General features: G+C 41.7%; 1 protein-coding gene across 1 annotated transcript in view; it reads right to left on the reverse strand.

Moving 5' to 3' along the window:
- Positions 1-24,450, reverse strand: part of TBC1D30 (TBC1 domain family member 30) — an 81,666-nt gene that overhangs the window by 7,613 nt on the left and 49,603 nt on the right. Inside the window, 5 exon segments of the mRNA XM_084877579.1 lie at positions 2,213-2,325; positions 10,971-11,076; positions 15,953-16,121; positions 18,198-18,366; positions 23,389-23,574. Of these exon segments, the coding sequence (XP_084733705.1) occupies positions 2,213-2,325; positions 10,971-11,076; positions 15,953-16,121; positions 18,198-18,366; positions 23,389-23,574 (743 nt within the window).

Below are 24,450 nucleotides of genomic sequence, written 5' to 3' on the forward strand. Positions count from 1 at the left end.
AGTTGTTAAAACACAGATTCCTGAATCCCAACTAAGAAGTGCTAAACTAGGATTTTTGGGAACATATAGGTAAAATTGTATACTTAACTAGTGCTCTAAGACAGATGTTATATACAGAGCACTAAGTTAGGTATGCAATTTTACCTATATGTTCCCAAAAATCCTAGTTTAGCACTTCTTAGTTGGGATTCAGGAATCTGTGTTTTAACAACTCCACCAGGTGATTCTCATCATGAGAGAAGGTTGGGAAACACTGTACTAGAGTACTGGTGCACAAAGTTTGTGCACAGGGGTGGGGGTGGGGCTTGCCTGGTCTGCACCCTCTTGCAATCTGGGACCTTTCGGGAGATGTCTGACTGCCAGTTTAGGCACCACCTGCAGGGATTCCTGCAGGATTAGGCCTAAACCGGCAATCAGACATCCCTCTCGCAATCCGGGACCACTGGCTTCTAACTGCTGGCCTGCCTGTCTGATAACCCCTATCTGCTCACTTGCCTGCCTGATTGCCCTTAACCACTTGCCTGCCTATCTTATCACCCCTAACTGCCTCTGCCTGCTTGCCTGTCTCATGGCTCCTAACTGCTCCCTAGGGGGTGGGGCCAACTGGGGTGAGAGGCCGTGGTCCTTCTGATCTCTGGTCATTCCACTGTTTCAGTTGCTGGGCTTTTATTATATAGGATAGTCTTATTTTTCTCCTCTTTCTTACATAAATATTAGCATACTATATACACTTTTCTGCATCTTGCTTTTATTCACTGAAGAAACCTCTCCATATTCATACAAAGAGCTTCCTCATTGTTTTTTACAGCTGCACTGTATTGTATGCATGAAGTGCACGTTTGGGTTTCAATATTATGCCATTTTGAACAATGCTGCAGTAAGTAACCTTATGCATCCTGTGTTTTGCATGTGTAGAAATATATTTGTGTGATAATTCGTTGAGGTAGAATTTCTGGGTCAAAATCCATTACGAATTTTGGACAATACTGCCAAACTGCCTGCCACGAATCCTGTAGTAAGCAACCTCTCACCTGCAGTGTGCCTGTGTCCCCTGGCCTTATCAAGCGTGCACATCAACCTTTTGAATTCTTGTAAATCTGACAGGCAAAGTTAACATACTCTCAATCTAGTTATATGCTACATTTCTCTTGATGCTGCCTTTTATGTAAACTACCTAGTCCCATCCTCCCATCGTTTTTCAGTTGGGTGGTCATTCTGTATTAATTTCTAGGAACTTTATGAGAGGTATCAATTACAAATATTTTTCCATGAATATTTTTGTGTCTGCTTATGGGGGTTCTATTTTGTTCTGTTTTGGTTTTAGTCATACAGAACATTATTTTTATTTATTTTTTTTTTAAATATATTTTATTGATTTTTTACAGAGAGGAAGGGAGAGAGATAGAGAGCTAGAAACGTCGATGAGAGAGAAACATCGACCAGCCGCCTCCCGCACACCCCCCACCGGCGATGTGCCCGCAACCAACGTACATGCCCCTGACCGGAATCGAACCCGGGACCTTTCAGTCCGCAGACCGACGCTCTACCACTGAGCCAAACCAGTTTCGGCCAGAACATTATTTTTAAATACTTAGTGTTTTTTTCCCTTATTGTTTTTTATTTTTTTATTTTGATTATTAAGGCCTTCTCAATTCCAAAGACCTAGAGACATTTCTCCACATTTTCTTCTGCTAATGTTATTACTTCATTTTTTCCCATTTACGTCTCTCAACTATATGAAATGTATCCTACTGTCTGATGTGAAGGAAAACTCTAACTTTATTTCCTTCCAGAGTAGGTCTCATTGGCCCAGTACCGTTTACTAAGTAATACCTCTTTTCACTACAGTTTGATATGCCAAGTTTTCATATGCTGTATTCCTGTGTATCTGTCAATGTCTGGTCTTTACAGAATTTTAAATAAGCTCATCTGTCTTTTCATGCATTAGTTCTACACTATTTTAATTATGGAGTTTTTTTTAGTATTTTATATTTTTACATAAGTTGTGGAGTTGCTGCAGGTCCCTTCAGTTTATATTCTTAGTCTTCCTTGGAAAGTATGGTTTTAAAAATCACTCTCTTGAATTTAAATCAAAACCTTTAAAAAAAAAAAATCCAGATTTTAAGAACCAAACTACTTTGAATATATTTCTAGGGCTTCCCAACTATTAAGTTACAATAACAAGTTAAAGTAGGGGAAAAAGAGGCCTTACCCAGACACGGAGGCGGGTTTCACTGCAGCTGGGAACGGTGTGATGTTGTAGGTGTACTTTTCCCTCAGCTCTGCCAGTTGTGGGAACGGGAATGGCGCCATGGAGTAAACCGTCTGAAAACCAGGAGCAAAAATGCCACAGCTGAAATGGAGCCCTTAAGAAACTCTATCAGCCTGGAAAGACATGATTTGAGTGTGAAAAGGTAAAAACTGCTTCTGAAACAGAGAGTGGAAAGGTCCTCCTCCAGTGTCCGCTTTAGAGAAAGACAAAAGAACATGCTAAACACAACGGTGAGTTTTCAAACCAACCCGACTGCAACCAGGCATTCCACCTGGTGAGCAAGGGGGAGCCACGGGGGAGTCCGTTCCTTCTGCTCGGTTCAGGGTGCGTGAATTCAGAAAGCCACAGCCCCCTTACCTTTTTATCCTCACTTGAAGATATGTTTATGGTTTTAGAGAGAGAGAAAAGGGGAGGGGGGGAGAGAAGGGAAGGGAGACAGGGCAGGAGGAAGGGGGGGAGAAGAGAGAGAGGATCGGTTGCCTCTCATATACAACGCGACCATATACGTACACCCCGACCAGGGATTGAATCTACACCCTAGGTATGTGCCCTGTAGGGAATCGAACCTGCAACTTTTCGGTGCACAGGACAATGCTCCAACCAACTGAGCTACCCAACCAGGGCAGCTCCCTTACTTCTTTAATAAAGAACCCATTGATGTTTTTCATATGTAGTACTCGTACTTGCTTTTTCAAAGCTGTTTGATGATTTTTATAGACATTACGCAAGCCTGGATAAAAATAAGTGGACAATCATATGATGGGCTGCATGCTTTCTCCAAACACACCTTTTCAAATATCTGTGAATAAAGCCGAGGTGAAAATTGCTGATTTCGATGTGTGTTTTTTTAAGTGACAGTGTAAAAGCCCAGAATGTTAAAAATCTATAAATAAAAATGAGAAAAACACCTGTGCTTTCTCCAGAATTTCAAAATTATATGCCATTTTATTAGCAGGAAGGAGATAATCTTATTTGCTTTCTTAATTTTATCAAAATTTAATTGCTCCAAAATTTTAATTATATTATTTATTCAATCTTTAAGGTTTTTATTCACCAGAAAAATATATCTTTTTTTTTTTTTTATCCTCAACTGAGGATATTTTTTCCATTGATTTTTAGAGAGAGTGGAAGGGAGAGAAAGACACATTGATTGGTTGCTTCCTACATGCCCCCAACCAGGGCCAGAAGCCTGCAACCAGGGTACATGCCGTTGACAGGAATAGAACCTGGAACCGTTCACTCCTCAAGCCGACGCTCTATCCACTGAGCCAAACTGGCTACGGCCAGAAAATGTATCTTAATCACACTAACTTTCTCCCAGGAAGCTTCTTAAATATCCTGATATTTTGGGGGGAAATATTTTAAGGTGGTATTTTTCATTTCAGCAGGAGAGTTGTTCTGAAGGTTTAGCGGAGACATGAACTGTATGCATGGGCAGGAATGGAGGGCTCTGAAAGGGGCTGACTGTGCTGCTGTCTTACTCTACAGCTCAGAGCCACCACAGGGACAGCCCACTGCCATCTGATTCTAAACAGTCTGTCCATCAGACCGTCCCCAAACAGATATAAGGCATCTGCTTACATCTTCCTGTACCACCCGCAGATTCTACACAAGTGAGTGTTGGCTAAAATCCCTTCCCCTCTATTCTTTATTGCCTGTTATCCAAAGCTACACAGATCGTAGGGACCAAAAAGTCATCTCTGAGCCATTCTATATGCCACATATCTGATTATACACACAAGGCTCAGACGCAGTACAAATTTACTAACAGTGAGCTGCTCCCCGATGGAGAGAAGCAGGAGTATCTTGTGGTTCCCTTTAGTCTCAGATTGGCCAGATCCCAACCTCTCTGGGCCTCATTTTCCTCCTCTGAAAAATGAAGGGTGTTAAAGTTGGGATTGTGGGTAACTTGAAAAGGAAAGGGGAGAAAAGGGGTGAGGAGGGATGGGAAAACCAAAGATAAGCATATGAGGGTGTTCAAATGTGTTGTTAATGGTTTATTAAGATGGGTGATGGGTGTGTAGTTTTGTAATACTATTTTTTTTAATATATTTTATTGACTTTTTACAAAGAGGAAGAGAGAGGGATAGAAAGTTAGAAACATCGATGAGAGAGAATCATCAATGAGTTGCCTCTTGCACACCCCCTATTGGGGATGTGCCTGCAACCAAGGTACATGCCCTTGACCGGAATCGAACCCGGGACCTTTCAGTCGGCAGACCGACGCTCTATCCACTGAGCCAAACCGGTTTCGGCTGTAATACTATGTTTAATACATTTAATACATTTCTGTATGCCTGGAATACTTCATATAATTTCATTCATATGGTCAGAGTGAACTCTCACATTGCTCCCACAAAGGTTGCCAACAGCTCATCCCTCAAGAAGCTGCCTTATTGCCAGCACAGAATCCTTCCTTCCTTGCTCTGGGACCTGTCTTAGCTCCGTGTACCCTTTGAGGGAAATGGAGAGAAGGGACATCCTCTCCTCACCACCCCAACTTTAAGTCCAGAGTGGGACACCGTCAGGGGCCTCAGTTAAGCAGCACCAGCCTCTGACCACCACACACCAAGCGGGGTCCTACCGCCGCACCAAGCGTCAGCCTGCCCCCCACTCACGGGACCTTCCTTCCGGAACAATTTAGAAACTTGGTTCAGATATTTAAGAAACCCATGCCGTTTCGATTCAAGCTTCACAGATGAACTCATTAATGCTATACATTTAAAATTTTCTTCCAAATGAGGTAAAATGTCTCACTAAAGACAATTAGTGGGGTAAAATAGCTGAAGGTTCACTGTATTTTATTTTTGCCAGTTTTAGAAAAAGTTATCAGAATTATTTATCCAGCCTCATGAAGGAAGTTTATAAGAAAGGAATGGAGCCCAGCTGGTGTGGCTCAGTGGTTGAGCATCCACCTATGAACCAGGAGGTCATGGTTTGATTCCTGGTCAGGGCACATGTCCAGGTTGCCGGCTCAATTCCTAGTGTGTGCATGCAGGAGGCAGCTGATCACTTAGTATGCTCTTTCATCATTGATGTTTCTCTCTCTCTCTCTCTCTCTCTCTCTCTCTCCCCCTCCCTCCCTCCCTCTCTTTTCCTCTCTGAAATCAATAAAACATATATATATATTTTTTTTTTATTTTTTTTTAAAGGAATAGACAATACTTTGGCCTCGGGGTAGATGGCCTGGGTTCTGAGCCAGCTCCTTCAAAGACCGCTCAACAAAAGACATTCAACCAAAAGAAAACTGGCTCCACTGAGCTTTCATTTTCTATTTTTGCGCTTCCTTTCCCTATCGTCTGCTTTTAGTTAATCCTTCAAAGACGAAACCAGTGTGCCTGAAAAACAGTGTCTAGTCCTTCTTCGCCCACATGCACTCAATCCTTTGAAGGTCTCATGTATGTGGAGGCATGTTGACCCCACAAACATAAGCTTTCCTGGCACAACCCCATAGTGCTCAGGGTTCCCAAGTAGCTCTGGGTTTCTAACTTTGTAAGTCACGGATTTACAACCAATTCCAAGAAATAAATTGTACTCATCATCTCAGAACCCAAATAAGGTAGACTCGCAGAATCTGAGGGTCAGGAAAAAATTGAAACGTCATTTAGTTCCATCTCCCTCCCCGGCAGGCGCTGCTCTCAGGGTCTCCGCAGATGGCACTGCCGGGACGCTCCCCGCACGCACTGCTTTGCAGGCAGACGGTTTCCGTTTCTGGCAGCACTAATTAACCAAACATCGTCTTTCTATTGAACAAGCATCCGCATCCTTGTCATTCCCACTCCATCACTGATGGAAAACAGCCAACAATCCAAGGGCAGATCCCGCCCGTGGCACATGAGAGCTGCCCCAGGAAACAGGAAATTATCCACAAGAGGGATATGTTTCCATTGATTTTTAGGGAGAGTGGAGGAGATAGGGAAAAACACAGAGAAACATCAGTGTGATAGAAACATATCGATTGGTTACCTCCTGCACTAGCCCTGACCAGGGCTGGGGCAAGGGAGGAGCCTGCAACCAAGGTATGTGCCCTTGACTGGAATTGAACCCGGGACCCTTTGGTCCTCAGGCCGATGCTCTAGCCACTGAGCCAAACCAGCTAGGGCACCCAATCTCTTTTTCTAACACTCTCAATTTTTTTTTTTTAAATAGCCATTGCTAATAAAAGAAAAAGTGATGTGATTTACAGGGGAGAAAAACAGTACTTTGTGTCTGGCACTTAGAGCTGAAAGAAATGGAGAAGACCAAGCAGGCAGAACCCTTTCGTCTCTTCTCTGGCCTCACACACCATTCATGTTTCACCCGGAGCCATCTCAGGTTTGCAGACAGACTGAAGGTGCACCATAATTGGGTCCCAGCCACTGGATTAACTGTTTTTAACGAGTGAATACAGAAAGAGTGGTTTGAAATGATAGCCAGCATTTCTCTCTTAATACTCTATGAGGCCAAGGAAAAACAGCAAGTCTATTTCCTACCCAAACTATCAACACACACTCCCATAGACATTTATATTTAGGCTCCACTGAAAAGAAATTCTATTTCTTTTTCGTTATTGACATGTTTTTACAAGAAACATGAAAACATAAGTTGTATAAAATTAAGTTCAGTTTATCATCACCCGGATGTTTTCTTGGGCCGGAAAAAAATAATGCTACTAAAAGGGGATCTAATCTATCAAGCCCCAGCCAGCATTTTCCCCTCTAGGATTCCCTTTAAGAGGTAACAAAGGGTCCTCTTTCCTCCTAATCCCTAAGGTTGGAAATTCCTAGAGGACAAAGATGACAGGAGTAGATCTCAACATGAATCTCATTCATTCTGGCAGTGTTTGGGCTTTAAGTAAAATAAAATGCTGCCTTGTTCTTCTTAGGAGGATTTCAGCTTTAGAAAGACATTTTTTAAATAAGGTATAACCAGAGGTTGGGGCCTTGGGCTCCAGTCCTGGGTCTGCCATTAGACAACCTAAGAAACTGGCAGATGCTAGCTCTCCAAGTCTTAGCTTCTTCTCTGTAAAGTGGCAGAATTAGATTAGTTAATCTTTAAGCTTCTCTAAAGCCAGAGTTTTTCTAAGTATTTTTTTAAGCCATCTGCCTCAGAACCACCCATGGAGCAAACACCTGAATTTTAATACACTGTTGAGCTGTTTTTTATACACAGTCAACTTTGAAAACCACTGCCTCAAGTTCTAATGTTTTGTGATTCTGCGTATTCATTGAGCAACCAGGTGTATTCTCAGAACTCGATAGATTGTCATGGACATACAGAGCAATATGAGGCCCCTAGCATTAAGGAGCTTGCTACCTCATTAGAGAAATAAGATGAACACATACAAAATATACCAAACAACATCGAATCATCTGTAATAGCAATTAACCAGTTGTTAGAAATCTTAAATACAGAGGAGGCATAACTAATGAGGGCTGAGGTACAGAGGCTGTGTGGGGGTGGGAGGAAGGAGACTGGGGAGGACCCAGGTGGGTGGGTAGGATTTTCACAGATGGTGTGAGAAGGCAGTGCAAGCCCTCAACTGGCACGGGCAGGGACTTACAGTGCTACAACCAGTGTGATAGGTTCTGGTTGCAAAGTGGTGAAGAATACCTTTGGACAGGAGAGTAACGGGCAGCCAAAGTGTACCTCCATGCAGCCTCTCTGAGAGCTAATTCATCTTCCTGCCCTCCTCTTTCTAAGCCAGAAATGTGTGATTGCCCTTGTCCCCTCCATTTCTTTCATCAGACCATATCATTTCTGTGGCCAAGTCCTATCAACTTCACCTTCTAAGTACTGTCTCTATTCCATGTTTGTTTCTACCCTTTACTGCTGCTCACAGGCCTTGTGCTATCAAACATGGCCCCGTCAAGTCCACCCTTCACAGAGCTGCCCCTGTAGTCGATATGAGAACTCAGACCCTAACCCTCCTCTCCTTAAAACCTTTCAGCTCCACAGTTGTTTTTCCCTTTCTGAAGGCTCTTCACAGAAGCCCCAGAACTCCAGCAAGCTCAAGAACTCCATTTCGCTGAAACCGGTTTAGCTCAGTGGATAGAGCGTTGGCCTGCGGACTGAAAGGTCCCAGGTTTGATTCGGGTCAAGGGCATGTACCTTGGTTGCAGGCACATCCCCAGTAGGGGGTGTGCAAGAGGCAGCTGATTGATAATTCTCTCTCATGGATGTTTCTAACTCTTTATCCCTCTCTCTTCCTCTCTGTAAAAAAAATCAATAAAATATATTTTAAAAAAAGAACTCCATTTCACAACCATTGACCTAAAAGATCAAGGCTAAGCTCCTCAACATGGGTTGAGGTCTCCTATAACCCTTCCCTAAATACCAAACTACTTATAGTTTCCTTCACACACAACAGAGGTTTCCACTGCCATGCTTTTACTCACCCTGCCCCCCTCCACCAGGAACAGCCTCTCTGCTCTGCATCACTGCCTCCAACACATACACACATATACACACTTACATGTGTGTGCACCCATGTATATGTGTGCGAGCACACACAGAGCCTCACCAACTGTTATTAGTCTTAAAGGAAGATTTTTTTTTAATCCTCACCTAAGGATAGATTTTTACTGATTTTAGAGAGAGAGGAAGAGGGAAACAGAGAAACATCCATATGAGAAAGATACATCAGTTGCCTCCTGCACGCACCCCAATGAGGGATTGAACCCATAACCTGAGTATGTCCCCTCCCTGGCAATCCAACCCAAGACCTTTTGGTGTATGGGACAATGCTCCAACCAACTGAGCCACACTGGGCAGGGCCAAGGAAGACTTCTGACCTGTAGAGATGTTCAATAAATCTTTGCAGAGGTTAACATAGAACCTCTGAAACAAGGCTGAAGCATTTTATATCCTATAGTTAATAACAGGGAAGCACTGAAGGTTTTATGAATGACAATGAAATGGGCAAACAGACTATTACTTTGGCAGCAAAATGCTGATTGTATTAGCGCAGAGGGAATCTGAGAGGAAGGACATCATCTATGAATGTCCTAAAAGAAAATGATGTAGCCCAACCGGCATGGCTCAGGGACTGAGCATTGATCTATGAACCAGGAGGTGCAGTTGATTCCCATGCCTGGGTTGTGGGCTCAACCCCAGTGGGGAGCATGCAGAAGGCAACCGATCAATGATTCTCTCTCATCATTGATGTTTCTATCTCTCTCTCTCTCTCCCTACTTCTCTGAAATAATATATGTGTATATATATGTATGTGTATGTGTGTGTGTGTGTATATATATATTATATACAATATATACATATATACATATATATATTTAATATATATATATTTAAAAAAATTATGTAAAAGAAAATGTCAAGGCAAAACCAGTTTGGCTCAGTGGATAGAGCGTCGGTCTGCAGACTGAAAGGTCCCAGGTTCGATTCCAGTCAACGGCATGTACATTGGTTGCGGGCACATCCCCAGTAGGGGGTGTGCAAGAGGCAGCTGGTCGATGTTTCTCTCTCATCCATGTTTCTAGCTCTCTATCCCTCTCCCTTCCTCTCTGTAAAAAATCAATAAAATATATTTTTTTAAAAAGAAAAAGAAAAAAGGAAATGTCAGGCATGGACCTGGCACACAAAGGGAGAGGGAGAGGGAGAAGGAGAGGGAGAGAGAGAGGGAGCAATGACAATGTGAGAAGAGGTGAAATCAAGCAGAGATGGCAATATCAGAACACTTCCTCCTCTGAGACACACAGGAAGGAAGAAAAGAGATGCGAATGGAAAGAAAAGCTGAACTAAAAAATATCAATGTTCAGGGAAGTTATATTAAGTGGTCAATATTCTCAACAAATCAATAACTGTCTGCTAAACACTGGGAATTCTAAAAAGGAGCTGTGGTGCTGGGAGAAGAATAGAGGAATGGAAGCTCCATACATCTTATGTCCTAAAACAGAGCTTGAGTGTTTGACTGGGCCCCAAAATTGACCTCAGGGATGGAACCCAGCATAAAAATAAACTATGGGAACAAGAAAAAGAAGAGAGAGAGGAAGTAACCGAGGCCCAAGGACAACTTTGGGAAGACCTACAGTTGGTCAAAGGGCAAGAGGAAGAACCAGAGGAAAGTGGTCAGAAGCATCGGAGAATGGAGATGAAGTTATTTTACAGAATCTCACAGAAGAGAGTTAACAAATCTGCTCTTTCCTATACTCACTCTCTTCTGTCTGACTTAGTAAATAGGATATTGAGATAGAGTAACATGCCGCAAAATAACAAAACCCTTCGTCTTACATGTTGAAATTTATGATTCACATATAACATCAGTTGAAAATGTGGGCAAAACAAACCAAAGTGCTGATTACAACAATCTACCTTCTAATCCTCAGTCATTCCTCCCCCCAAATAATTACTTCACCCCCACAAGTCTCCCCTTGAAAGACTAAGAATCAGATTGAGAATAACTGTATTTTTGTAATAACACCTCAAATGTACTCTTTTATTCCTCAGTTTTTTAAATTCATTTTTGTATTGCACCTCATGATTTTTAAGCAACAAGTTTGAATGAAAACCACAATAAATATCTATTATTCATTTCTTTTTTCCTCTTGTGACATGGTTAAGATTCTTATCCAATCTTGGTCAACTGAAGAATTAAATCTGAAGGCTGGCCAGATACTTTTCCCAAGACCACTGCTCCGGACTGCTTGTTCCCACGGTGCCCGAGTCCCCCAGCCAAGGCGGGGCTGAGCTGCGCACTCACCTGCATGAGTTCATGGCTTTCTAGAAGATCATGCTCCAGCATCTCCTGGGTGAGGCGCCCCATGGTGCTGTAGAATTCATCTGCCGTTTCACAGCTTTCTATCTGCCTAGAAGCAGAAGGACAGAACAAGGAATTGTGTCGGACACCCATGCTGTCTCCTAGGTACCTACTCCAGGTCCGACAGAATCTATAGCCCCTGGCCATCACATCAGTAACATTAGCAATCAACAAATATCAAAATATTGGACACACTCACCATATGGCCTGCCATATACAGAGAAAAGATAAAAAAAATACCCAAGGCATCTCGGAGGTCTTATTATGGGATGAGTTCCCATCTTTCCTACATGGCTCCCCAGCCTCCAGCCTCCCAGCCCTACCGGTGGCACTTTTACTGCTTCCATGTGACACATTTTACATGTCAGAATACCCACCGCTGATGAGAATCATAACCATGAAATTAGATCTGAAGAACAATTATCCCCAGGAGGAAATCTCTTGCTGTTAATCTACAAACCGCGGTCTCACTGATAGACTGAAACCAAACCACAGGAGAAACAAAAGATGAGAAATACTAGAACTTTATCTGCCTATGTCATCAGTCCACAGGATGCTTTCACAGGCAGGATTTTTTCAGTTCTTCTCAGGGCCCTGCTGCTAGCTGGAGATCGCACCCTGCTTCTTACATTCGTTTCCACATGTAAATAAAGAAGCTGTTACCTGGCAACCTGTGAGGCAGGGTACATGTTAATCCTTCTTCTCAAGGGGAAAAAAAAAAAAAGGAGTGGTCCGAAACAAAGAGCGCGGTGCATCTGTTCTATCCACCATGACATGCTCTGTGTGGGAGGATGACTCTGTTGGCTCACCAACCACAAGATACACTATGATGTACGCTGGGGGATTTTCATAGAGCCCTCCCCCAAAAAATAGATGATGGGAAAGAAAACTTCAGGCTCTGCAGTGCTGTTCAAATCTCACTGCCACAATCAGGTAAATAAATAAATAAACGAGAGGAGCTGTTGAGGTGTTATTACAAGAATACAAAGTAGTATGTGGGCATCAATTAAAAAAAAAAAAAAAAAAGTGGTTACGTTTACCCTGGTGGATGAGGAAGAGAAATAATGCTGAAGATTAATTTTGAAAAATATTCTCCAGGTTGACAAGGAAAAGTATTTTGATGGAAAAGTATTTTGCAGGCCCTACCCAAGAATCTGCAAGTGGCTCCCCAGGGCCAGGATGGAGCCGGGGAGAGCTGCAGGGAGAGAACTGCAGACAGAGGACACAGAAGGGCTCACCTCCAGCTGAGCTCCTTTAGGGCAAACATCCCTGGAAGGCTCTGAATGGGGAGTGTGGGGACAGATATGCCCTCGGCAAGGTCAGCCTGGAGGTCATGGCAAGGGTGGGTGTGATGGGGAAACCAGGGAAGACACATCGAGACAGGCCAGGCATGAGGTCAAGAAAGAGCGAGCCAGAGCAGCAGGGTCAGAGGAGAAAGGACACGCAAAAGAGATGCCAGGGAAGGTGAGCTGATGCTCTACAACTTACATATTCTAAAAGTGCCCTCGGTGTGAGTGAGAGGGAGGCATTCAAGTTGCAGAAGCGAAGGGAAAGGAGAGGTCCTATGGATAACCATACACAGGGCACATGTTACTCCGGCATGCATGCCTGGAGATTACCTATCTGCTGCTTATGATTTTCCCAAGGGACAGTTTGTGGGGAAGAGCACGGGCCCTGGAGTCAAAAAGATCCAGGTTTAAGTCCCACCTACATCACAGGGCTATGGGCAGGATGAATGAGACCATGTGTTTACAACGTCTAAGGAAATGATGGCACTGTAGGCACTTGATGTATGTTGGTCGCCTTTCTTTCTGCTTAACAAGTTGCACACTCAAAACATTTAAAATTATAGTGAACAAAGTCTCTGAAACACTTAAAATTCTTCCAGTCTGATCCATATATCCTCTGAACTGCATAAATAGTAGCCATATATTATCAGTATATTCACATTATTAAAATCATATATTCCAGAGCCAGGAGACCTGGGTTCAATCACAGGCCCTTCCACTTCTAACAAGGGTGACCTTGGGCAATTAACTTCTCTGTGCCTCAGCTCCCACATCTGTAAAATGGGGATAATAGTAGGATCCACTCATAGGATGATGATGAGTACCAAAGGAGTTAGTTTTACATGTAGAGTGCTCAGAGCAATGCCAGTCCATTGCAAGCACTCAATGAATACTGGATTTAAAAGTGTAGCCATTACCTTTTCAACAATGTGACATCCCTGGAATGACAATATGACTAAATTCTAATCCTATAGATAATGACTAGATGGGAATAAAACCAGAATCACCTCTTTCCTCCTGCCACATAATCAAGAACCAATCCAAGGTGACTGTAACTGAGTCAGCATACAGTAAAGGGCTTTACTATTATAACCCTACTAGAGGCCGGTGCAGGACATTGTGCACTGGATGGGGGTGGGGAGGGGCTCCTCAGCCTGGCCTGAGCCCTTTCGCAGTCCAGGAGCCCTCAGGGGATGTGCAACTGCCACAGAGGTGAGAGAGGCTCCTGCCCTAGCCAGCCATGAGCCCAGCTTCTTGGCTGAGTAGTGCTCCCCCTGTGGGAACGCATTGACCACCAGGGGCAGCTCCTGTGTCGACCATCTGCCCCCTGGTATGTCATAGAGACTGGTCATTCTGCCCTTTGGTCAATTTGCATATTACCCTTTTATTATATAGGATGAGCTAGTTACTCAGTAACTGGGCTATCACACCTAGAGAAACTATCAAAACTCAAAGAACTTACAAGATGTAGAGTGGATTGGAAGTACACTACTACAAAAAGAGGGAGATAATGAGAGAAATTGAAAAGATAAGCAAAGCCCTGGCCAGTTTGCTCAGTTGTTAGAATGTCAGCCTGTGGACCGAAAGGTCAAGGGTTCAATAACAGGTCAAGAGCATGTACCTCGACTACAGGCTCAATCCCTACCCCAGTCAGAGTGCTGGAGGCAGCCAATCATTGTGTTAGTCTCACACAATGTTTCTCTCTCTCTCTCTCTCTCTCTCTCTCTCTCTCTCTCTCTCTCTCTCTCCTCCCCCCCCCCACCCCCCGTCCCTTTTCTCTCTCCCTCTAGCACTCTTTAAAAAAAAAAAAAAATGTCCTCAGGTGAGGATAAAAAAATAAAAGATAAGTAAATAGCACCAATGAATTTATTTGATATTGAAAAGTAACCTACAATAAAACAATTGTAGGAGCTCTGGGATGTTTAAAATACACACAATCATGATTTTTTTTTTAAATCCTTGAATCAATAGTTTGGTGTATCTTTCTTACAAAAAAAATTAAAAATGCTTTATGTCTCCCAGAAAACAATTTATACATTAAAGGCTAAAAGGCTTTTGAAATAAAACACTGTCAGTAAGCCCTAGCAGGTTTGGTTCAATGGATAGAGCCTTGGCCTGGGGACTGAAGGGTCCCAGGTTCCATTCTGGTCAAGGGCATGTACCACCGTTGCAGGATTGGTGGGCATATGCAAGAGACAACCAATAGGTATGTTTCACTCACATTGATATTTCTGTCTGTCTTTCCCTCTCTCTTCCACTCTTTCTAAAAATCAATGGGAAAATATCCTCAGGTAATGATTTAAAAAAACACGCCAAACTTCTGACACACACAAAAAAACACCTTTGTATCTTAAGTTACCACTATAACAATTTCATCCTAATACAGGGATTGGCAAAAGTAGATTTACTGTTGTTCATATGGAAAATAATACAATAATCGTACCTAATAATACACAATTATGTAAATTGACTGTACCTCTGTTATGCTACCAGCCAATCAGAAGTATATGCAAATTAACCCAACAAAGATGGTGGTTAATTTGCATACATAGACGCTGAGTGACAGGGGCCCCACCCCAGGTCTCTCAGGGCCTCTGGGCAGTGTGGGAAGGCAGGGCCAGAGCGGAAAGAGGCAGCTCCCGGGCCTGAGCAGAAAGGGGCTGGGCCAGAGTGGAAAGGTGGTGCCGGCAGCCAGGGAAAGGAAAGCCCATTCTAGCACGAATCTTCATGCATCGGGCTTCTAGTTAATAAATAATGACACAAGAATAAACTGTTTCACATACCTACAACTGTAAACCTACTTTTGCCCACCCCTGTATTTTTCAGCCCAGCTGCTAGTAAAGAACATAAGTAAAATCTCTTTAGTGATGCATTTGATAGTAATAGATTGCCCCCCACAGTGTTAATTCTTGATGAAAGGAAAAAAGTTGCCCATGTTCTACTGACAATGTACCAAGCACTTTGCTAGACACCTTATATATATATTACCTCATTAAATTTCATCACAGCCCTAAAACGCTGGACACAATAAATAATAAGGATTCAAACATAATCCAAATTGTGGCATTAACCAACAAATCCACCTACTTCTTTCCGGACCTCACAGTTCCTCATGCACCTCAGTCTCCCTCTTCAAAACTAGTGTCCAGAGAGATGCTGACAAAGAGTAAGCCAGCTGGACAAACACTGGGAGGAGGAGGAGGAGGAGAATTCCAGGCCTGAACAAGCCTGCCCCCTTCTCTAAAGTAGATGCCATCTGTCCCCAACAATCAAGAATGTGTCAGCAGGGGAGGTGAGTGGGAAGCCATCAACCAATGAATGTGTATGCATATATGCATATCCCGGGAGCACAGACAGGGGGTGGTGAGGGCCTGGGGTGGGGAAGGACGATGGGAGTAGGCTGGAAGAGGTTAATGGGGAGAAAGGAGAATCTATTAATACTTTCAACAATAAAGATTAAAAGAAAAAGAAAAAAAGAATGTGCCAGCTGAGATCCCCAAGACTAAAGCCACTGCACAAAGTTCACAACTTCCTCCTTTCCTCACACTTAATTATCGGTGCTTTACATGTGAGAGCATAAAAAACGGCTCAAGGCCCCCAACACCACAGAACAGAAGAGAAGGGGCAGTCACTTACTCTCCCAACTTCGCCCAGATGGCCAGCGACACCCTTAGGATGATTTCTGAACCTTCAAAAAAGACGGAATCCCAGATCTTTAGAACGGTGTGGTTAGGGAGGCAGGTGGCGAAGAGAGTCAGGAACCACTGCATCGTGAAGACATTCGTGAGCGGGGGCTCGTATCCACCTGCAGTGAAGCAAACACGCCGTTTCCTCAGAATGGACAGTTTGCAAGCTAGAAAGGCGCCCTCGTTCAGCCTCCCAAGTCCACCCTACTTACTGTGTTCCTCTTCCTGACTGATTTGTTTATGGGGCTAAACTATGGCTCTTTCCTCTTTCTTCCTCCCTTTTTCTAGAAGAACATAGGTGTGTTTAATAAAGATCTCAGTGATATGAACTTCACAAATTCTTTATGGTACTTCAGAAATCTTAACCTAATGCTTAATTTGGTTCTACCTATTATGGGATGCTGAAAATTAAGGAGAATGTTTTCCTCACCAAAAATGAGATTAAAAAAAAAAAAAAAAAAGATTTTAGTCCCTCAAAAGCAAACACTGATTTCCAAAATATCCTAAAGCCCACTTTTATTCAAATCCTGCTCATAAAAGTAAAATTGCTCATTAGGAATTGCTTGTCTACTTCTTAAAGCATACATAGTTCTCAGACCACAGTGGAATCAAACTACAAATCAATTAGAGAAAGATAGCTGGAAAACCCCTAGATATCTAGAGATTAAAATTCTAATTTTAATTCTAAATTCTGAACAAGCCTGACCCCTTCTCTAAAGTAGATGCCATCTGTTCCCAACAATCAAGAATGTGTCAGCAGGGGAGGGTGAGTGGGAAGCCATCAACCAATGAATTTGTATGCATATATTTAATGAGATAATATATATGTGTCTAGTAAGGTGCTTGGTAGTTTCATTAAAACATGAAATTTTAAAATATGTTGAACTAAACTACACAGTTTTAAACATCTGAGATCCAGCTCACTTTGAAGTTTCTAAATTCACTAAAAAGCACAGAGCTCCCTCTCATTTTCTGTGATGGCATAAGTATGTATTTTAATGAAATAAAATTTAGATATGGGGACTGCTTCTCCCTCCTAATTACAGTCAGAATATGCATTTACCCAAGTATAAGCAAAAGAGATCTCTCCTGCCCTTGTTTCCTTCCTTCTCACCTAGGAGCAAAGGGAGCATCTCTTCCCAGAGACTGAAATCTGAGGTCGCCCCTTGCAGGCCAATGCAGAGCACTTGGGGAACAACATGGACCCCAGTACAGCGTGTCTGACTATGGGACAGATCAAGGTTGTCCGACCCGGGAGTCTTATGAAATCCACACAGGTGCATAATTATACTGCACAGCCAAATTAAATAAGAAGATTATTCAAATCACTTAGAAGGAAATGCTTAGAGACACCCAGGTGTCACTAAAATTTCCAGTGTATTTTAATCATAGATTAGGTCCTCAAAATCATTTACTATTTTCCTAGGTTTAAATGTGTGGCCAGTAACTAGCAACCATTTACAGAAAACACAATACACTCTGACTCTTCTTTCTGGGCCCTGAGCACAGCCAGGGAAGTGCATGCAGGGTGTACTACAGCACTAGCTTCCGGAAAACTAGCTGATGCCTGCTGTAGGCGGTGACTCTCAGAGCTGAGGTAGAGCTGTCTCCATTGCCACCTTACCCAGCCCAGCACCTTCCTTCAGGTTTCGAGTTCTTCCTGGAGCTCCTTCTCCAGCAAGAACTGGCCCATTCATCTCAAGTAAATCTGCATACCCTTAGCATGAATCAATAAAAGTAACATTAAACATTTCAATTCAAATTATCTCCTACAGCTTTATGAAAATACATATTCCACTTTTCCATAACCTCAGTGCTACAGGAAAAACCACAGTGTGTGCTAAATGGTACATACGGCTCAGCTTTAAAATGCCTATAAACGTAGAGTTTAACTCAATGGCGAGGCATGTACACCATTCTTCATCTAAAAGACAGCAGATTTAGTGGTTGATCTGGTACTGATGACGTATGAGGTTCTTGACCAATTTCCTAACTATGACCATTCAAGGGTTCAATATGTGGCCCTATGTTAGTTTTTTGTTTGTTTTGTTTTGTTTTGTTTCCATTCTCTAAAAATCTATTTCATAGCATCAAACTCTCATCAACAGAAATATGTGAAAAGATATATTTCCGTTCCAGGTGGAGTCAAAGAAGTAAACAATTTCAAAGGTATAACAGCATTGAGTCATCACTACCTCCGCTCTCCTTGTTTGCAGTTCTCTGAAGAGTGTCCAGGTGCTCAGATAATTCAGGGAGCTTCAGTCTCAAGAGGTCTCTGAAGACAGCCATATCCACAGACAATGCCCGGAGGTTATTGACAAAATAGCTCTCGGGAAGTACCTTATCAATAAGGTAAATCATAATCTGAAGAAAAAGGTAGAAAACATATCTAAATGGATAAAATGCAGTTAGCTAAAGCGCACTATCATTCAAATGTGTCAATACCAAATGTTCTGGATCTTTGAGGCTCATCTCCACCCTGGGCGAAGAGCATGTGCGTAATTATCTAGATAATTCATAATTATCTAAGTAAGTTATCAAAGCAGCTCAGACTCACAGACTGCTACGGTCTACAATTTCTACATGGGCTGCTAGGCCTGAGGCTACCCATGAGTGACTGTGATCAGACAACCCTCAGCCTCACTCTGAGAAGTACGAGATGGAGCACATGCTTCAGCAGCAGCCAGCAGGAATCCCACCACTGGCTCCTTGAAGTCAGCACTTTTCCAACTTGACTACGAAAATCAAGACTGGCCCATCACAAAACGCCCCCCTGAAGACGGTCTCAGGATTCACTTACCCTCAACCTGGGTTATCAGAATACCTCATGTGGGCTCTTTGTCCACTTTCCTTTCCTGGGAGAATGCAACAAGGTTTTGTTTGGACAAATGATACTTTTAAAATCTGGATTCCTTTCTAAGGATGTCTCATACTAAGTTCTTCAAATTACTATTTTCATTCTGATTTTTTTTTTATTTGCATTACCTTTTCTAAGAAATCAAGATCCTCTAGAATGGCCCAGCAAAACACGTGTTCTAATCTCTGATCCCTTCCCTGTCAGCACATATGCTCTTCATATGCCCTCCCTTCTAGAAGACCTGCTCATTCTCCAGAGCACAAGAAAGCCAAAATTGAAAACAAAATCACAGCTGGCCCTACATGTGGAAAGGAGCTGTCTCACATTTTGATTTTCATCATTTTGCAAAACCTAATTTCCCCCAAAAACTATCTCCCAGACCGCCAATGGCCCATTTCCCCCTCATCTTTGGCTTATAATCTCTACTTTTAAGGTGAGAGTTTTAACTAAGTCAATAAAGATAGAGACATAGTCTCAAGAAACACCCTCTACTCATCTCCCCCCGCATCACCCCCACCCCCCCACTCCCTTTGAGGCCTTTATTCCAGCAATTAGAAGGCCCAGGAGCTGCTGTTGCCTTCCTATATAGGGAATTTACCAGGGAAAAGTATCATCGCTCTGAAAATGGTAACTTAGCAATAAAAAGAGTATATTCAATCCGTGTCAAGGGAGGAAGTCTCGAGTGCCCAGGCCAGGTGAGCGGGGAGTGAGTTTCCAGCAGAGCACAGAGCCCGGGCAGACTTCACACGCCATAGGTAAGGAGAGGAGGACATACAGGATCACTTTTCACCGAAGGTAAATTATATAAAACTGAGAGAATATTTAACCCTTTGCACTCCGAACCATTCTGGACATTGGCTACCAGCTACTCGACGCTACTTTGCGGCGGAAACTCAATTCCCCGTAATCACTAATAAACTGCAATCTCCCCTGAGAGGGGACATCCGAGTGATATGCTAGAATTCCGATGTCCCCTGAGAGGGGACAGCGGAGTGCAAAGGGTTAAGTTTTTATGAAAAAATTATGAACCTCAAGATTACAAGAAAACAAAAACAAACAAAAAATACCAATTCTCATAGTAATTCTGCGATACAATAAAATTCTCTATCCAAAAGCATCTCAAAGTCAGATGTAAGACATAAGAGCAGGCTATGTCTTATATCAGCAACGTCACTCCACCCACTACTGTATTTGAAAGACCAAACATTGCATATTAAAAAAGAAAAAAAAAAAAGAAGAAGAAGAAGGAAGGAACGAAGGAAGGAAAGAAGGCAGGCAATAGAACAAAGATAGTCTCTTCAACAAATGGTGCTGAGACAACAGAACATCCAAATGCAAAACAAATTGAATACAGACACAAACCTTACACCCTTCACAAAAACTGTCTCAACAGAGATCATAAACTTAAATGTAAAATGCAATACTATAAAATTCCTAGATGATAGCATAGCCTAGATGATCTTGGGTATAGGAATGACTTTTTAGATATAACACAACACCAAAGGCATAATCCATGCAGGAAATACTAATAAGCTAGACTACATTAAAATTAAAAACTTCTGCTCTGTGAAAGTAGATTAGAAGACAAACCACAGTCAGGGAGAAAATACTTTCAAGAGATCCATCTGATAAAGGACTGTCGTCCAAAATACACAAAGAATTTTAAAATTCAATAATAAAAAAACAAACTTTAAAAACAAAAAAAAAAAAACAACTCAATTAAAAAAATGCCCAAAAACCTTAACAGACACCTCACCAAAAATAAAAGTTACTAAGTGCAAAAAAAGCAAAGAAAATGGTTTGCCTCCATTTAATAAATTATATATTTCATTACTAATTACAACTTGCAGAGGCCAAAATAGCTGTTGGAAAAACACCAACACCCAATATTTTCCTTTGCATCGGAAGTGTTTCTTCATAAACCCAACCTTTCCCTGCACATTAATTGCCTAACCCAATTCCTAAATGATGATAATGTCATTTCATTCCACAAAGTTCATTTTCTTAAATATTCTGTTTCTGAGCTTTATTTAATCCATTGTTTTATGTGACTTTTTACTTTCTCAAGTACCATCACTGAGTCATTTCATGATGTGATTGGCATTATAACCCTTTCCCCAAACCTTCCCACCCCAACCCCAACCTGAACTGTTTATTTCAGCTTTTCAACAGAACAGTTCCCATTTTATAGTCATACAAGTAAAATCGTGTGTGGGGGGAGGGGGGGAAGGCGGGAATCACTAAATCTGATAGCCTAAGTAAACAAAATTGCTTCTTAATAAAAAATGTTTTAAAGTCATGTATTTGATTTGTCACTGCCTTCCCCTGCCACCCCTGCCTATTTGATGAACAAGTAGCTTCAAAGCTGTTTCCTTAAATACATGAATGGAAAAAGTGAGAGAGTGAATACAGATTGAGATCGTGTCAGGCTTTATAATTAATTCCACATAATGTGTATGAACCAGAGGAAATTTGCTTATCTTTCCATATCAGAATTAGTCAGTGGTTGAGAGTATCACAATGGTATTTGCCACAGTCAAACAAAGAATGGGAGTGGGGGGAAGGTGCTCTTGAATACAATGACTAGGTAATCATCACATCCACCACAAAGCATTGCAATCAACAGCAGTCAGCAGCCTGGGGATTCAAGAAGAAGCAACCCCTTCCCTGATCGGTTTTGCTCAGTGGATAGAGCATTGGCCTATGGACTCAAGAGTCCCAGGTTCAATTCCGGTCAAGGACATGTACCCTGGTTGTGGGCACATCCCCAGTAGGAGGTGTGCAGGAGGCAGCTGATAGATGTTTCTAACTCTCTATCCCTCTCCCTTCCTCTCTATAAGGAATCAATAAAATATATTTTTTTCAAATAAGAAACAATCCCATATTGCCCCAAGCAAGGAAGGAAGTGGTCATCTTCCAAATATAAATGCTTCATTCCTCCTGAAGACTTATTTCTAGTAATTCACTGAATCACATTCAGACCTACATGCTTAAACTGTTAGTGTCCCATCTCAAAGTGTTTTCAGAATTTATTTATTTATTTATTTTTACTAATAAAGGCTCTAGACATCAAAGATTAAAATATTAGCTGAAACCAGCCGAAACCAGTTTGGCTCAGTGGTAGAGCGTCGGTCTGCGGACTGAAAGGTCCCGGGTTCGATTCCGGTCAAGGGCATGTACATTGGTTGCGGGCACATCCCCAGTAGGGGGTGTGCAAGAGGCAGCTGGTCGATGTTTCTCTCTCGTCAACGTTTCTAGCTCTCTATCTCTCTCCCTTCCTCTCTGTAAAAAATCAATAAAATATTTAAATAAATAAAATAAATAAAATAAAATAAAATAAAATAAAATAAAATAAAATATTAGCTGAAACCAGTTTGGCTCAGTGGATAGAGCATCAGCCTTCGGACTGAAAGGTCCCAGGTTTGATTCCAGTCAAGGGTATGTACCTTGGTTGCGGGCACATCTCCAGTAGGGAGAGTGCAAGAGGCAGCTGATCAATGTTTCTCTCTCATTGACGTTTCTAACTCTCTATCCCTCTCTCTTCCTCTCTGTAAAAAATCAATAAAATATATTTTTTTAAAAGATTAAAATATTATTCGCTTCCATAGCCTTTCTCCAAGCAAACTGCTTCCATCATAGACATTTACTCTCAGCCTACCTTCTCCATACCTCATCTCAGATATGCAAGAATAAAGCAATCTAATGAGATCCAACTAGAATTTAGGATAACTGGTGGAGTAGGCAGTTTCCACTATGACCCTGGGGATTCCCCACATCCTGAGAGTAATACTCTTATATTAACCCTTTCTCTGGAGCATGGGCTGGACCTAGTGACTGGCTCCTAATGAACAGAATGTGGGAAAAATGATGAAATGTGACTTCTGATATAGAGGCTTCACATCTGTAACTTAATCTCTTCTGTGTTGCTCACTCTCTTTCACTCTCATGTTCATTAAGGGATACCAACCAGAATGTTGCACAATGGTGAGCTGCACAAAGCAGAACTAAAGAAGGGCTCTGACCAATAGCCAACAAGTTCAAGACCTGTGAGGAATTAAAGTTTTCCAGCAACCACATAAATGAACTTGGAAGTAAATGTTCCCACCTAGTGGAGCCTTCAGATGAGACCACACCCCAGCCAACAGTTTGAATGCCAGAATCATGTGACTCAGCCAGTTAAGCCACGCCCAGATTCCTAACTTAAAGAAACAGTGAGGTAATACCAAGTTTGCTGTTTTAAGCAGCTAATTTGTTATGCAACAGTAAGTATTAATATAATTAATAACTAACTTGCTTTAAAAATAGATGTCTTATAAGTGAATCTAAACACCTAATCATCCTCTTCACATTTGGTAGCTGCATGAATCTGTCACTTGGCCTGGCTTTAACCTAGGAGGAACGGTATCATGGGTAATTAAGAAGGTATGGCAAACACCTTGGAAGAAAGTGGCATCAGAGAAGAGAAATTATAGTTTCAATATTTAACTCTCTGAAGAATTTCAGCTGCCTCTTCAGAGCCTGATACTCACTTTCAGAGCATCCCCTTCATTGCCTTCCACCACTTCCAGAATTAGTGCAGCCAGGATGTTAAAGCCTTGGCAGTAACCAACATTCTTGTTCCATCGGGCATAGGCCAACAGGACCCGCTTCAACACAACCCTGTCTTGCTCTGCCTCCTGGCCACAGTAAGAACTGCAGCCTGTGCGGTGAAGATCCTAAATAAGAGGAAAACGGTAATTTTTGGAGTCACTATTCTCTCTCTCTCTCTCTCTCTCTCTCTCTCTCTCTCTCTCTCTCTCTCAAAACCAAAAAATAAAAACAAAAACCCTAGTTATTTCTTTGCCTCAGCATTAAGTAGATTATCAACATGGACTGTAGTATTTTTTTTAATTGTATATGCAACCTGGGTCAAAAGAAATTCCTTTTCTTTTTTGCCTAATGTTATCTAATATGCTTACACACTTTCAAGAAGAATTACAGTCAGGCAAATTTTCTACTTCAAGTATTTCCAGAATTAACACAAAGAGGGATTTAGTATTAATAAAATTTCATATAAGTTGGCAGTTTATTTAATAATATATCTGAAATAAAACAAGTCATTTCAATATGTATGATACATGCCAACATTACTTCTTTCTACAAAAAAAGGATATAAAGTTTACTTAGCTATCAAAACTCCAAATAGTATTAAGGAGCAAAACCAAAATCACAGAAAGTACAACCTGTATTGTAGAGATACAGAAGACTCATTCTGTCTAAAACAGAAAAATTATTCTATCCAAATTGTTTTATAAATGTGTGTAAAACAGACAAAAATTTAACATTTAATAAGGGCAATATCCATAATTTTATTACCAGGATAAAATTACTGTGAGGACTGTGACTGCCCCAAGCCCCAGAGACTATGATTCTCAGGAGCTGAAGTCATTTTACTGATATAGTATTCACTTCAATGATAAAATAAAAGACCCTCTTAATAATGTGATCGTTATAAAATGTGCATTGCCTTAATTTACAATTTAAACAGAAATAAAATATTTCAAATATGCAATGCTTCATCTGTGAGAAACACATTCTGAAATTCTAAATAA

The sequence above is a fragment of the Pipistrellus hanaki genome (genome assembly GCF_964339955.1).
Source record: "Pipistrellus hanaki genome assembly, chromosome: 3".
Taxonomy (NCBI): domain Eukaryota; kingdom Metazoa; phylum Chordata; class Mammalia; order Chiroptera; family Vespertilionidae; genus Pipistrellus; species Pipistrellus hanaki.